General features: G+C 45.6%; 1 protein-coding gene across 1 annotated transcript in view; it reads right to left on the bottom strand.

The window, feature by feature from the left end:
* Nucleotides 1-15,446, bottom strand: part of Rsph6a (radial spoke head 6 homolog A) — a 28,078-nt gene that overhangs the window by 7,132 nt on the left and 5,500 nt on the right. The window contains exon 3 of the mRNA XM_059246839.1: nucleotides 2,208-2,972. Coding sequence (XP_059102822.1) covers nucleotides 2,208-2,972 — 765 coding nt within the window. The remainder of the gene's footprint in view (nucleotides 1-2,207; nucleotides 2,973-15,446) is intronic.

Genomic DNA, 15,446 nt, shown 5'->3' on the forward strand with positions numbered 1-15,446 from the left:
CACCCTCCGACAAAGCTTAGCCTACTGTGGGAGAAAGCGGAGGGAGAGCCTGACAGGCCCCTAGAACACTGGTCCTGTCCCCAGTGAGCACCAGGGTGCTGGACACATTGCAGAGAAAGAGACCTCAGTATTTCTGCTCTGGGACTGCTCTCATTCAGCAGGGGCAGGGGCACTTGTACCTCCTCATTGGATTGGATTGGTGTTGGGCTCTGTCAGCCAGTGAGTGCTCCTGTTTCTCTCTCTCTCTCTCTCTCTCTCTCTCTCTCTCTCTCTCTCTCTCTCTCTCTCTCTCTCTTTCTTCTCTCTCTCTCTCTCTCTCTTCTCTCTCTCTCTCTCTCTCTCTCTCTCTCTCTCTCTCTCTCTCTCTCTCTCTCTCGTGTGTGTGTGTGTGTGTGTGTGTGTGTGTGTGTGTTTATCAGCTCTATTCAAACTAAAGTCACCCTGGAAGAAGAAAGCTCACCCGAGAAAAAGCCTCCATCAGATTGGCCTGCAAGCAAGTCTGTGGGGGCATTTTCTTGGTTAATGATTGATGTGGGAAGGCCCAGCTCACTGTGGGCTGTGCCACCCCACAGCTACACAAGGAGGTTTTTTTTTTTTTGTTTTGTTTTGGTTTTTTTTTTTTTTTTTGGTTTTTTTTTTGTTTGTTTGTTGTTTTTTTTTTTTTTTTTTTTTTTGGTTTTTTTGAGACAGGGTTTCTCTGTGTAGCTTTGCGCCTCTCCTGGAACTCACTTGGTAGCCCAGGCTGGCCTCACAGAGATCCGCCTGGCTCTGCCTCCCGAGTGCTGGGATTAAAGGCGTGCGCCACCACCGCCTGGCTAGAATTTTTTTTAATATAATCAAATATTGCAAAGTTGACAACAGATGATTGAACAAATCAATTCACTAGTGAATTAATTAGATGTTCCTAGCTGGGCCAGGGAGATGGTTTAGTGGATAAAAGTGTCTACGGAAAAGTCTGACGTCATGGGTTCAATTACCAGGACCCACATGGTGGAAGGAGAGAACCGACTCCTGAAAGCTGTCCTCTGACCTCTACAAACACAATTAATACGTAATAAATTAAAATGTAGCTACAAAGTCCTTGCTCCCAACAATCTTCATGGAATGACTAAAACCCAAGGCTGATGTCAGGACCCAGCAGGCACTAGACACAATCAGCATCACCGTCACGTGTCCCCACTCAAAAATCCTAAAGACACGTTCTGCATAGGTAGACAGTTGGGTAGATGAATGGGTGGATGTATGAATGTATGAATGGATAGACAGTTGACAGACACGTGGGTGGTTAGATACACCAATGAATGGACTGGTAGGTGAACAGATCTGTGGTTGGGAGGGAGGGTAGCTGGGTGAAGGGTTGGTTGATGTGTAAGTAGATGAATGGATGAATGGACATTTCACGGATGTGATGGATAGGAGTTGGTTGATGTGTAAGTAGATGAATGGATGAATGGACATTTCACGGATGTGATAGATAGGAGTTGGTTGATGTGTAAGTAGATGAATGGATGAATGGACATTTCACGGATGTGATAGATAGGAGTTGGTTGATGTGTAAGTAGATGAATGGATGAATGGACATTTCACGGATGTGATAGATAGGAGTTGGTTGATGTGTAAGTAGATGAATGGATGAATGGACATTTCACGGATGTGATAGATAGGAGTTGGTTGATGTGTAAGTAGATGAATGGATGAATGGACATTTCACGGATGTGATAGATAGGAGTTGTTGATGTGTAAGTAGATGAATGGATGAATGGACATTTCACGGATGTGATAGATAGGAGTTGGTTGATGTGTAAGTAGATGAATGGATGAATGGACATTTCACGGATGTGATAGATAGGAGTTGGTTGATGTGTAAGTAGATGAATGGATGAATGGACATTTCACGGATGTGATAGATAGGAGTTGGTTGATGTGTAAGTAGATGAATGGATGAATGGACATTTCATGGATGTGATAGATAGGAGTTGGTTGATGTGTAAGTAGATGAATGGATGAATGGACATTTCACGGATGTGATAGATAGGAGGATTCAAGGGAAAAGGATGTTTGGGTAGATGGATGGGTGGGTGAGTATAATACTGGATGGTTGGATGGATGGATGGATGGATGGATGGACAACCGCCAGCATCATGCTCTTACCATACAGATGCTGGGCTGGATTGGCGTGGGTCCTGGTTGGGGCACTCGGTCCTCACCTGAGGCAGGATGTGCTGCGTGTGATGTACCCAGTTGGCCATGGAGTCCACGAGCTCCAGCACTGGGATGCCTTCAAAATCGGGGTTCTCCTCGAACGAGTCGCGCCCCGCGCCGCCCTCCTCCTCCTCATCGCCCTCCTCCTCGCCGAACTGGTAGAAGCCCAGCGGGCTGATGTGCGTGGCGGCCGAGATGCGCGCAATTTGTGCGCGCAGGTAGTTGGCCTCGTTGCCCGGGAAGGGAGGGTAGCTGACGACCGGCGTGTCCAGGAAGCCGGTGAAGAACTTCTTGATCTTGCGCGCGCTCACGATCTGCGCGGGCGTCACGTGCGGCAGGCGCGTCCACGGGCGGCCCGGCTCGTTGCACACGAAGTACAGGTACTTGTTGGCGCCGGTGCGGCTCTCCTCCTTGGGGATGACGGGCGGCGGCTTCCACTGCGGCTTGGGCACTGCATCCACTACCTTCTCCTCATCCTCCTCGCCCTCCTCCTCACCGTGCGCCTCCAGGACCTCGCCCCCCTCGATCAGCTCCTCCACCTCCTCCTCCTCGCCCTCCTCCTCGCCCTCGCGGAACTCCACCTCGGCCACCAGGTAGCTGCGGCTCAGACCCAGGATCTTGCCCCAGAAGCGGCACGTGTGGATGGGTTGCTGCTCCACCAGCTGCCTCAGGGCCATGAAGATTCGGAAACTTTCGTCCGAGCTCAGCCCCACGCCCGCCTGCTCGAAGTAGAAGGCCATCTCCATGATGTTGGGCACCGGGCTGTCCGTCTGCACAGGGATGGGAGAGAGGGATGGAAGGCTGAAGGCTTCCGAGCCTGATTCTCTTGCCACCGCCGGGGTCACGGGGATGGTACTCGGGTCAGCAGCCTCAGCAGTAAGACCCCAGTCAGCCCCGCAGCCCGGCTCCTCCAGAGTTAAGAAACTTGGGCTAAAGCCCCCAGTTGGGGGAATGTCCTCAGGGAGGGTGTCCCCTGATGCAAAAGGAAATACATACATACATACATACATACATACATACATACATACATACATACACATACATAAATACATAAGTAAATGGAACCACACCGGGAGAAAATCCTTTTCTCTTTGTCCTGACCGAAATGAAGGACGAAAGCCTGAAGCCACAGTAGCCCTTTGGGTACCCACAGGCAATGCATGCGTGGGTGGCCATACTCTACACCCTAATAGTAATGGCGTGAAAGGCGGAACTGGGCCCTCGGGAGCATTGCTGGATTGCCCTACTACCCTGGTCTTCTTTCTTGTTCTACTAGACGAAAAAGCCACTATTGCCAGGCACGGTGGCTCATGCCTTTAGACCCCGCACTTGGAAGGCAGAGGGCCGATGGATCTCTGTGAGTTCGAGGCCAGCCTGGTGCACAGAGCGAGATCCAACCAGCCAGGGATACATTATCAAGACTGTCTAGAAAACAAAGCCACTGTGAGTCATGGTGTCTGTTACTTAAAACGCAACACACTGCCTCTCTTTCCACTGTGTTCTTGGTTCGTGAAGGCGGGCTGGAGAATGGAGCGGGGGAGGGGCCGGAAAAGTAACGCTTGACGTGAGTCCTGGGGGTGGGGTGGAAACAGCTGTCGGGAAGAAGTGAAATGTGTGTCTGTGGCTTGTGGCCTCTGCGGGTTACCCACCAAGGCTCTTGCCTTCCTCTGAAGAGTGCCTGCCATTCGCTCAGCAGTGGGGGAAACAGGCCACCAAGCTCCACACTCCTCAGTCTAGCAGTATTGGAATAGCCAGTGGTGCCCCGAGCCGAGCCCATGCAGCTGAGACCTCTGGCTGGTTGCGGGCATCTTTCGTGTGTGTGTGTGTGTGTGTGTGTGTGTGTGTGTGTGGTGGCGCGTGCGCGCGCGCGCCCCACTTTTCAATCCTCTTTTTATTTCCTTATTCCTATGCAATTAGGACTGGCATTCAAAAGCCAGGCGGTGGTGGCGCACGCCTTTAATCCCAGCACTCGGGAGGCAGAGGCAGGTGGATCTCTGTGAGTTCGAGGCCAGCCTGGCCTACAGAGTGAGTTCCAGGACAGACTCCAAAGCTACACAGAGAAACCCTGTCTCGAAAAAGCAAAAAAAAAAAAAAAAAAAAAAAGGGTATTCAAAATGGATGCTTCACATTAAATATTAGGCTTTCAGTAGCTAATATATTTTATGCATTATCTACCGCCAAAACCAAAAACCCACGACAGTATTTTAGAACTAGAAAAGTAGTTATGTCGTCTTTCACGACCCGTATTCGTTACCTGCACTCAGTTCCTCCTCATCCCTATAGCCAGCATTTCCTGTTCTCCTCCCCTCCTGCTACACTGTATCCATTCATACATTTTACATACATAACGGCTGTGTTCCACATGGCAGGGCAAACATCAGGGTTAGTTTCTTTCTGAGATTGTGGCCTCACAATACTATACATTCCAAGTCCATCCACTTTGTTTTTTCGAGACAGGGTTTCTCTGTGCTGCGCTGGCTGGCCTCCAACTCTGTAGCCCAGGCTGGCCTCCAACTCTGTAGCCCAGGCTGGCCTCCAACTCTGTAGCCCAGGCTGGCCTCCAACTCTGTAGCCCAGGCTGGCCTCCAACTCTGTAGCCCAGGCTGGCCTTGAACTCATGGAGATCCGCCTGGCTCTGCCTCCCGAGAGCAGGAATTAAAGGCCTGCGCCACCATCACCCAGCTTTTGTTTCAGGTTTTAGATTAATGTCTTCAATCCCTTTTGAGTTGGTTTTTGTACAAGGTGAATGTGGCTCTAACTGCAGTCTTTGGTTTTTGTACAAGGTGAATGTGGCTCTAACTGCAGTCTTTGGTTTTTGTACAAGGTGAATGTGGATCTAACTGCAGTCTTTGGTTTTTGTACAAGGTGAATGTGGCTCTAACTGCAGTCTTTGGTTTTTGTACAAGGTGAATGTGGCTCTAACTGCAGTCTTTGGTTTTTGTACAAGGTGAATGTGGCTCTAACTGCAGTCTTTGGTTTTTGTACAAGGTGAATGTGGATCTAACTGCAGTCTTTGGTTTTTGTACAAGGTGAATGTGGCTCTAACTGCAGTCTTTGGTTTTTGTACAAGGTGAATGTGGATCTAACTGCAGTCTTTGGTTTTTGTACAAGGGGAATGTGGATCTAACTGCAGTCTTTGGTTTTTGTACAAGGTGAATGTGGCTCTAACTGCAGTCTTTGGTTTTTGTACAAGGGGAATGTGGATCTAACTGCAGTCTTTGGTTTTTGTACAAGGGGAATGTGGATCTAACTGCAGTCTTTGGTTTTTGTACAAGGGGAATGTGGATCTAACTGCAGTCTTTGGTTTTTGTACAAGGGGAATGTGGATCTAACTGCAGTCTTTGGTTTTTGTACAAGGGGAATGTGGATCTAACTGCAGTCTTTGGTTTTTGTACAAGGGGAATGTGGATCTAACTGCAGTCTTTGGTTTTTGTACAAGGGGAATGTGGATCTAACTGCAGTCTTTGGTTTTTGTACAAGGGGAATGTGGCTCTAACTGCAGTCTTTGGTTTTTGTACAAGGTGAATGTGGATCTAACTGCAGTCTTTGGTTTTTGTACAAGGTGAATGTGGCTCTAACTGCAGTCTTTGGTTTTTGTACAAGGTGAATGTGGATCTAACTGCAGTCTTTGGTTTTTGTACAAGGTGAATGTGGCTCTAACTGCAGTCTTTGGTTTTTGTACAAGGTGAATGTGGCTCTAACTGCAGTCTTTGGTTTTTGTACAAGGTGAATGTGGCTCTAACTGCAGTCTTTGGTTTTTGTACAAGGTGAATGTGGCTCTAACTGCAGTCTTTGGTTTTTGTACAAGGTGAATGTGGATCTAACTAACTGCAGTCTTTGGTTTTTGTACAAGGTGAATGTGGATCTAACTGCAGTCTTTGGTTTTTGTACAAGGTGAATGTGGCTCTAACTGCAGTCTTTGGTTTTTGTACAAGGTGAATGTGGATCTAACTGCAGTCTTTGGTTTTTGTACAAGGTGAATGTGGCTCTAACTGCAGTCTTTGGTTTTTGTACAAGGTGAATGTGGCTCTAACTGCAGTCTTTGGTTTTTGTACAAGGTGAATGTGGCTCTAACTGCAGTCTTTGGTTTTTGTACAAGGTGAATGTGGATCTAACTGCAGTCTTTGGTTTTTGTACAAGGTGAATGTGGCTCATCTAACTGCAGTCTTTGGTTTTTGTACAAGGTGAATGTGGCTCTAACTGCAGTCTTTGGTTTTTGTACAAGGTGAATGTGGCTCTAACTGCAGTCTTTGGTTTTTGTACAAGGTGAATGTGGCTCTAACTGCAGTCTTTGGTTTTTGTACAAGGGGAATGTGGATCTAACTGCAGTCTTTGGTTTTTGTACAAGGTGAATGTGGATCTAACTGCAGTCTTTGGTTTTTGTACAAGGTGAATGTGGATCTAACTGCAGTCTTCGGTTTTTGTACAAGGTGAATGTGGATCTAACTAACTGCAGTCTTTGGTTTTTGTACAAGGTGAATGTGGATCTAACTAACTGCAGTCTTTGGTTTTTGTACAAGGTGAATGTGGATCTAACTGCAGTCTTCGGTTTTTGTACAAGGTGAATGTGGATCTAACTGCAGTCTTCGGTTTTTGTACAAGGTGAATGTGGCTCTAACTGCAGTCTTTGGTTTTTGTACAAGGTGAATGTGGCTCTAACTGCAGTCTTTGGTTTTTGTACAAGGTGAATGTGGATCTAACTGCAGTCTTTGGTTTTTGTACAAGGTGAATGTGGATCTAACTGCAGTCTTTGGTTTTTGTACAAGGTGAATGTGGCTCTAACTGCAGTCTTTGGTTTTTGTACAAGGTGAATGTGGCTCTAACTGCAGTCTTTGGTTTTTGTACAAGGTGAATGTGGCTCTAACTGCAGTCTTTGGTTTTTGTACAAGGGGAATGTGGATCTAACTGCAGTCTTTGGTTTTTGTACAAGGTGAATGTGGATCTAACTGCAGTCTTTGGTTTTTGTACAAGGTGAATGTGGATCTAACTGCAGTCTTTGGTTTTTGTACAAGGTGAATGTGGATCTAACTGCAGTCTTTGGTTTTTGTACAAGGTGAATGTGGATCTAACTGCAGTCTTTGGTTTTTGTACAAGGTGAATGTGGCTCTAACTGCAGTCTTTGGTTTTTGTACAAGGTGAATGTGGCTCTAACTGCAGTCTTTGGTTTTTGTACAAGGGGAATGTGGATCTAACTGCAGTCTTCTGGAGGCAGAAACCCCATTTCTTGACTAGGCTGTCTTTTTTTCCAAAGTCTGTTTTTGCCTCCGTTGTCAAAAACTAAGTGGCCATCCTTTCCTGTTCAATTTCTGGGTCTTCGACTCCACTCCATTGGTTTACCTGCCTTTTCATGCCAATACCAGGCTGTCTTTATCACCACGGTACTAAGTAGGATTTATTGAAATTTTTTATACAATATTGCTGCAAGCCACAAAAATATATGAAGTAGGATTTCAGCTGATTATGACAAAGCTAATACTTGGAAGAAGCAAAGGGCCTTCCAGAGGTCAAGCTGAGGGTCAAGGAGCCTTGGTGATGTTTGGCTTTTGATTATCAGCCGTTTTCTGCTATGGGTTTCTTGTGTGCTATTGTAGCTTTTCCATCATTTATTGGGCACCATTTCCCCTCTACTAAAGGAATCTTTAGATAACCTTGTGCGCTGACAGCTATGCACAGCCAGAACCCCAGTTCAAGCCTCTCTGTAATTATCGTAATTGGCAGCATCCGGCCAGGTCCATCCTTGGATGGACGAAAGTACCTTATCAGAGATACCTCTGTACGCTCTAAGAACAGACTTAAGCATCCAGATTATCTGTTTGAGAAGGCCTGGTGAATGTGCTAATTAAGCTTAACTTTCTCCTTTCCAAAGTCTTATCTCTAGTTTTAGATTCACCCTTAACAATTCACTCAGAACTAAAGGGTTCCCACTCACAGGTACATCTAGCTGTGATGGAAGTTGCTTAGCCAAGTTGCCTAGCGACAGAGCACACTGGCCAGAAACAGCGGGAACAGAGAAAGCTTGGAGAGATAAGGGTCAAAGGGATAAAAAGCAGTTTTATTTTCAGAGGACTAGATGGAGAAGAGAAAAGAGAACGGAAGAGCCAAATGGGTAAGAAGTGGAGAGGAACGAACTGAGACGAGGAAGAACTAGATTGAAGGGCTAGAAGAGAGGACTAGAGGAACGAGATGGAAGATGAGGAAGAGCCAGAAGGGGAAGAACAAGATGAGAGAGGAGGAGATGGGAGAGGAGCTGAGATGGGAAAGAACTAGGTGGATGAGAACCTAGATGGGGCAGAACTAAGAAGAGAGAATAAAGATAGAACTTAGAGGGGACAGCAGATAAATGTAGAGAGAAATCAGGCAAGAAAGGTGCTAGGCAGGAGAGCAGGACTGAAGCTGTGTAGACAGAATTTTATCCCAGAGGAATAAAGTGGACGGACAAAGAGCTCTGTGTACTTAGATTCCTTTCCTGAAAATAATTCTCGCTGTTCGTAGCTTCTCTTCTGAGCCCCTGGGAAGAAGATTATTAAGGCTGGTCCTTAATAATTTTCGAGACAATATGTTTTGATCATATTCTCTTCCCCCAGCTCCAGCTCTTCCCAGATCCACCTCCTTACCCACCCCACTTTATGCTCTCTCTCTCAGGTTTCGTATTGTAACATCGCTGGCAGGATTCTCTCTCTCTCTCTCTTTTTTAAATTTTTTTATTTAGAGAGAGACAGCCCAGTAGTCTTTTTTTCCCTTGGAAATGGGACAGCTGTGAGCTGCCATGTGGGTGCTGGGAATTGAACCCGGGTCTACCAGAAGAGCAGCCACTGCTCCCAACCACTGATCCGTCTCTCCAGCCCTCTGGCAGGGTTCTCGCTCCTTGGTATTTTGTGCTTCCACATTATTTTATTTTCATTTATTTATCTGTTTTTGAGACAGGGTTTCACTAGCTGTCCTGGACCTTGCTCTGTAGGCCAGGCTGGCCTCAAACTCAGGGATTCACTTGTTTCTGCTTCCTGAGTGCTGGGATTAAAGGCACGAGCCACCACACCCAATGTCACATGAATTATGGTTTTTTTTTCTAAATCTGTGAAGTTTTACATGGGGATTGTGATGGGAATTGTATTAATTTCATATATTAATTTTAGTAGCACAGACATTTTTACAATATTAATAATGCCTACCCAGGAACATGGAATGTTCTGTCATCTAGTATCTTCTGTGATTCCCTCTTTCAAATATCTTGTAATCTTGGTTGTAGAGATCTTTCATGTCTTTTTTTTTTTTTTTTTTTTTTTTGGTTTTTCGAGACAGGGTTTCTCTGTGTAGCTTTGCGCCTTTCCTGGAGCTCACTTGGTAGCCCAGGCTGGCCTCGAACTCACAGAGATCCGCCTGGCTCTGCCTCCCGAGTGCTGGGATTAAAGGCGTGCGCCACCACCGCCCGGCTCATGTCTTTATTTAAATGTATTCCTAAATACTTAATTAAGGGGGGGATCATTTTGAATGGAATGTTTTTCTAATTTCTAACAATGTTCTGAGAGCAGTCAGTATAAATGAGGCTATTGTTTGTGGGTTTTTGGTTTTATTTTGTTTTTGATTTCTTGAGACAAGAGTTTCTCTGTGTAGCCCTGGCTGTGCTGGAACTCACTCTATAGACCAAGCTGGCCTCGAACTCACAGAGATCTGCCTGCCTCTGTCTCTGAGTGCTGTGATGAAAAGCATGCACCACCACCATCTGGCTTATTTATTTATTTATTTATTTATTTATTTATTTATTTATTTATTATGTACACAGTGTTCTGCCTACATGCCAGAAGAGGACACCAGATAGAATTATAGATGGTTATGAGCCACCATGTGGTTGCTGGGAATTGAACTCAGGACCTCTGGAAGAGCAGCCAATGCTCTTAACCACTGAGCTATCTCTCCAGCCCCTGGCTTTTTTTTTTTTTTTTTTTTTGGTTTTTCGAGACAGGGTTTCTCTGTGTAGTTTTGCGCCTTTCCTGGAACTCACTTGGTAGTCCAGGCTGGCCTCGAATTCACAGAGATCCACCTGGCTCTGCCTCCCAAGTGCTGGGATTAAAGGCGTGCGCCACCACCGCCCGGCTTTTTTTTTTTTTTTTTTTTAATTATCTATTTTGTATCCTGAAACTTTACTGTGTTTATTAGGTCCAAGAATTTTCTAGTCAACTCAATAGGGACTCCTGTAAAGAATCATGTCATCTACAAAAAGAGAGTTTGACTTTGTCCTTTCCTATTTTTATGCCCCTTATGTCTTTCTCTAATTGCTACAGCCATGACTGCAAGCAGTATACCGAATGAGAGGGGACAGTGGCCATCCTTGTATCAATCCTGATTTGAGAGGAAATGCTCTCAGTTTGTCTCCATCTGATGTAATGTTGGCTGTAGGGTTGATGTGTAAAGCCCTTTACTATTTTGAGGTCTATTCCATCTATTCCTAACATCTCCAGAACTTTTATCACAAAAGCATTTTATCACTTTGTCAGATGCCTTTTCAGAGCTGACTGAAATAGCCATGTGTGGTTTCTGTCCTGGAGTATTTGTGAGGGATCACCTTTATTGATTTATGTGTCGAGTCAGACTGACCTTGCCCCTCTGGGATGAAGCCCACTTGGATATAATGTATGATCTTCATGTGTTCCTGAATTTGGTTTGCAAACATTTTATTAAGAAGATTCACATTGCCAGGAGGTGGTGGTGCATGCTTTTAATCCCAGCACTTGGGAGGCAGAAGCAGGCAGATCTCTGTGAGTTCGAGGACAGCCTGGTCTACAGAGTGAGTTCCAGGACAGCCAGGGCTGTTACACAGAGAAACCCTGTCTCGAAAAGCCAATAAATAAATAAATAAATAAATAAAATAAAAAATAAAATAAAAATAAAAAAGAATATTGGCTTCTATGTTCATCAGAGAAATAGGTCTGTAATTTTCTCTTTTTTTTTTTTGTAGAGTGTTCTTTCACTTTCTGTTTTATGAAACAGGTTTTTTGTTTTTTTTTTTTTTTTGTTTTTCGAGACAGAGTTTCTCTGTGTAGCTTTGCACCTTTCTTGGAACTCACTTGGTAGCCCAGGCCAGCCTCGAACTCACAGAGATCCGCCTGGCTCTGCCTCCCGAGTGCTGGGATTAAAGGCGTGCGCCACCACTGCCTGGCCTGTTTTATGAAACAGGTTAAGAGGAATTGGTGTGAGGTTTTCCTTGGAGGTTTGGTAGAAGTCAGCGGTGACCTCACCTGGTCCTGGGTTTTTCTTGTCTTACTAACAGCTTCAGTCTCGTTGCTTAAGATTACACACACACAGACACACACACAGACACACACTCACAGACACACTCACATGCACACATGTAAGCATCTTCAGGGCTTAATTTTAGTAGATGATATGCATTTAGAAATACTTCCTGGGGCTGGAGAGATGGCTCAGAGGTTAAGAGTACTGGCTGCTCTTCCAGAGGTCCCAGGTTCAATTCCCAGCACCCACATGGTGGCTCAAAACTATCTGTAACTCCAGTTCTAGGGGGTCTGACACCCTCACACAGACATACATGCAGGCAAAACACCAATGCACATTAAAAAAAAAAATCCTTCCATTTCTTCTGGCTTACTCAGCTTTTCATGGAAATTTCCAGCCATGTTCTGTATTTCACTGGGGTCAGTTGCAAGGACACCCTTTTGACCTCTAATTTTTTATTAATTTTTGTCTTCTCCCTCTTTATTTTGTTGGATTAGCTAAGGGCTGTGTATCTCACATTTTCCAATGACCGATTCTTTGTTTGTCTGGTTTTGTGTAGTGTTCTTTCATTCTCAATTTCATTCATTTCTTCCCCCATCTCCCTCAGTGCCGTCGCTGTGTTTGGGATCGGCCACGTGCATTTCGAGATCCTTGTGTGCATCATTAGGTTGTTTATTCAATGTCCCTCGGCTTCTTTCACATACTTTCTTTCACTTATCGCTATTAGCTCTCCTCTTTAGAGCCTTGGCTGCACTCCAGGGCTTCAGACAGGATGTGATTGCATTTTCATTTGCCTCTGAGGATTTTTTTTTTTCATTTCCTTTCTGAACTTCTTGGATGACCCACTGTTCATCCAAACATGTGTTAAGACTCCAGATATTTTTGTAGTTTCTCTTGTTGATTTCTAATTTTATTGCATTATGATATTCTAGGAATTCTTTTCTGGCTCTTTTTGTATTGAAACGACTTGTGTCCTTTGATGTGACTGACTTTGGAGAAGGTTCCATATTCTGTATATATCTGTTAAGTCCAGGTCATCCATAGAATATTTTAGTCTGAAATTGAATTCCTTTTTTTTTTTTTTTAATTTGGAAGACTTAGCTAAATTTGAGAGTGGAGCATTTGTTGGTGGGGCTGGAGAGATGGCTCAGCAGTTAAGAGCACTTGCTGCTCTTTCAGACACTGGAGTTTGATTCCCAGCACTCACATTGGGCTGCTCACAAATGCCTATAACTCCATGTCCATGGGATCAGATCCCTTCTGGCCTCCAAGGTCACCTGCACACATGTGGGCATGTTACACACAGGCACAGATGCATAAACAAAAAGAAAAAACATCTTTGAAAAAATGTAAGCCAGGTTTGTTTTCAAGACAGGGTTTCTCTGTGTAGCCCTGTCTGTCCTAGAACTCACTCTGTAGTCCAGGCTGAAAACCACAGTTATTAACATGCCAGGATCTCCATGTGATGTCCATGTAGCCTCAAACTCAACTCTACATCCTGCCTCGGCCTCTTGAGTACTGGGATTACAGGCGTGCACCACTGTGTGGAAACCTCCCTCAGTCCTTAAGCATGATGTTACAGCGTGTTTACCTCGATGTCACTGACATTAGCCTCATGAGATGGTCCAGGCTGCAAAGCGTTTGTTTTGCAAGCTTGAGGACCCAGTTTGATCCTTAGAACCCTGTAAACAGTCAGGTGTGGCGGCACAGGCTTGCAATCCCACTGGGGAGGCAGAGACAGGTGGATTCCTGGATTCATTAGTCAGCTCTCCTAGTCTAGCTGGCAAGGGTGCTTGGATGTGTTCGAGTGAGCACATCATGTTTTCAAAAATATTTATTTTATGTGTATGGGCCTTTCATGCCATGCATGTCCGTGTGCTATGTATGTGCTTGGTACCCTAGGAGGCCAGAAGAGGGCATCAGGTCCCCCAGACCTGGAGTTACAGATGACTGTGATCTGCCATGGGGGTGCTGGGAATCGAACACAGGTTTACTGGAAGAGCAGCCAGTGCTCTTAACCACTGAGTCATCTCTCCAGCCCCTACTCTTTTTTTTTTTTTTTTTTTTTGAGACAGGGTTTCTCTGTGTAGCCCTGGCTGTCCAGGAATTTTCTTTGTAGACCAGGCTGGCCTCGAACTCAGAGGTCCACCTGCATCTACCTCCCGAGTGCTGGGATTAAAAGCGTGCGCCACCACTGCCCGGGTGCACATGACATTTTTTAGAATCCTGGATCCACGTGCAAATGGTGTCGTGTCACACTGCAGCGGGAGGATGTCAGTGTTGCCAGCCCTTCTAGCCACTGTTGTGGAATCAAGTGTGGACAAGTACTCCAAATGACAGAGTCAACTCTTTTTTTTTTTGAGACAAGGAGAACATGTCTTGCTGGCCTGAAATTCCCTATGTCCACCAGGCTAGTCTTGAACTCAGAGATCCACGTGCCTTATGAGTGCTTCGATCAAAAGCGTGCGCCACCACATTAGATTGGCCCTAATCTGCTTGGTGTGGTTGGATGGAGAGAAAAACCAGCGACATGGTTCCCAGAGATCATTTTCTGGTGTGGCTAGGTTTCGGCACAGGTTGGTCTGACACTCAGAGGCCACGTGAACATGTCTTACTCTGTGATGAGCCTTGACTTGCTGGGAAAACCAAAATCTTGATTCTTCTTTCTCTCATCCTGTTTCTACTATTAGGAAAATCCCAGCTACCATTTGTGACCATGCTCTGTTTTGTTGTGAGATAAGGTCTCTTTTACCTACATTACCCTTAGACTCATCCATGTAGCCAAGAGTGGGCTTGAACTTCTACCTTACTGGCTCCATGTCCTAAGTGCTTGGATTACAGGCGTGTCCTACCACAACCAGTCATTGTGGTGCTGGGCGTTGAACCCAGGCCTTCATGCATCCTCACTAAGCACGCTACCACTGTGCTATGTCCCTATATACTTTTTTTTTAGTGCTAGACTTCAAACCCAAAGCCTTTTGAATAGTGAGCAATCTTTCTACCCCTGAGCCACGCCCCCAGCCCCTCACTGGGCGAGTCTAGGCAGAAGCTCTACCACCCAGTTATACCCTCAGATTGGATTTTGGAGGGGAGGATTTAAGATGAGATCTCCTAGCTGGTCAGTGGTAGTGAACTCCTTTAATCCCAGCACTGGGGAGGCAGAGACAGATGGTTCTCTGAGTTCAAGGCCAGCCTGGTCTACAGAGTGGGTTCCAGGACAGTCAGGGCCACACAGAAAACAGACAGGAGTTCCTGTGGTGTGAAGTAATGTAGGTGACAATTCCAGGCAGTGGAGGATGGACCATCCCATCAAAGTCCTTGGGAATTACAGCTAGCAAGAGACACAATGAAAAAAAGAGGAGCCCTACCCCAGCCCAGATGTGGCTCTGTCTCTTCCCAGAAACAAGCACAGGCCACGGATGCCCACAGTTTTTCTCTCTAGATGTTGAATTAAGAACTCTGGGACTGCCAGATGGCGGTGGTACACACCTTTAATCCCAGCACTTGGGAGGCAGAACCAGGCAGATCTCTGTGAGTTCGAGGCCAGCCTGGTCTACAGAGCGAGATCCAGGACAGCCAGGGCTACACAGAGAAACCCTGTCTCAAAAAACCAAAAAAAAAAAGAGAGAGAGAGAAAGAACTCTGGGACTGGGGACATAGCTATCACGACACGGAGACTTCTTATTAATTATGAAAGCTCAGCTGATAGCTTAGGCTTGTTCCTAACTAGCTCTTAGAACTTAAATTAATTATGTGCTATTAATTTATGTGCCATCTCTATTAATTTATGTGCTCCCACGCGGCTTGTTACCTCATCTCCTACATGTCATGGTTCCTCCACGTCTCCCCGTGACTCTGCCCTTCTTCTTCCCAGTATTCTCTCTGCCCTGAAAATCCTGCCTCATTATTGGCCATTTAGCTTTTTATGAATCCAGTCACAGTGACATATCTTCACACAGTGAAAAGGGATATTCCACAACAGCCTGCCATGCATGAGAAGGACCGCAGAAACC

This window comes from Peromyscus eremicus, chromosome 1 (genome assembly GCF_949786415.1).
Source record: "Peromyscus eremicus chromosome 1, PerEre_H2_v1, whole genome shotgun sequence".
In the NCBI taxonomy this organism is placed as follows: domain Eukaryota; kingdom Metazoa; phylum Chordata; class Mammalia; order Rodentia; family Cricetidae; genus Peromyscus; species Peromyscus eremicus.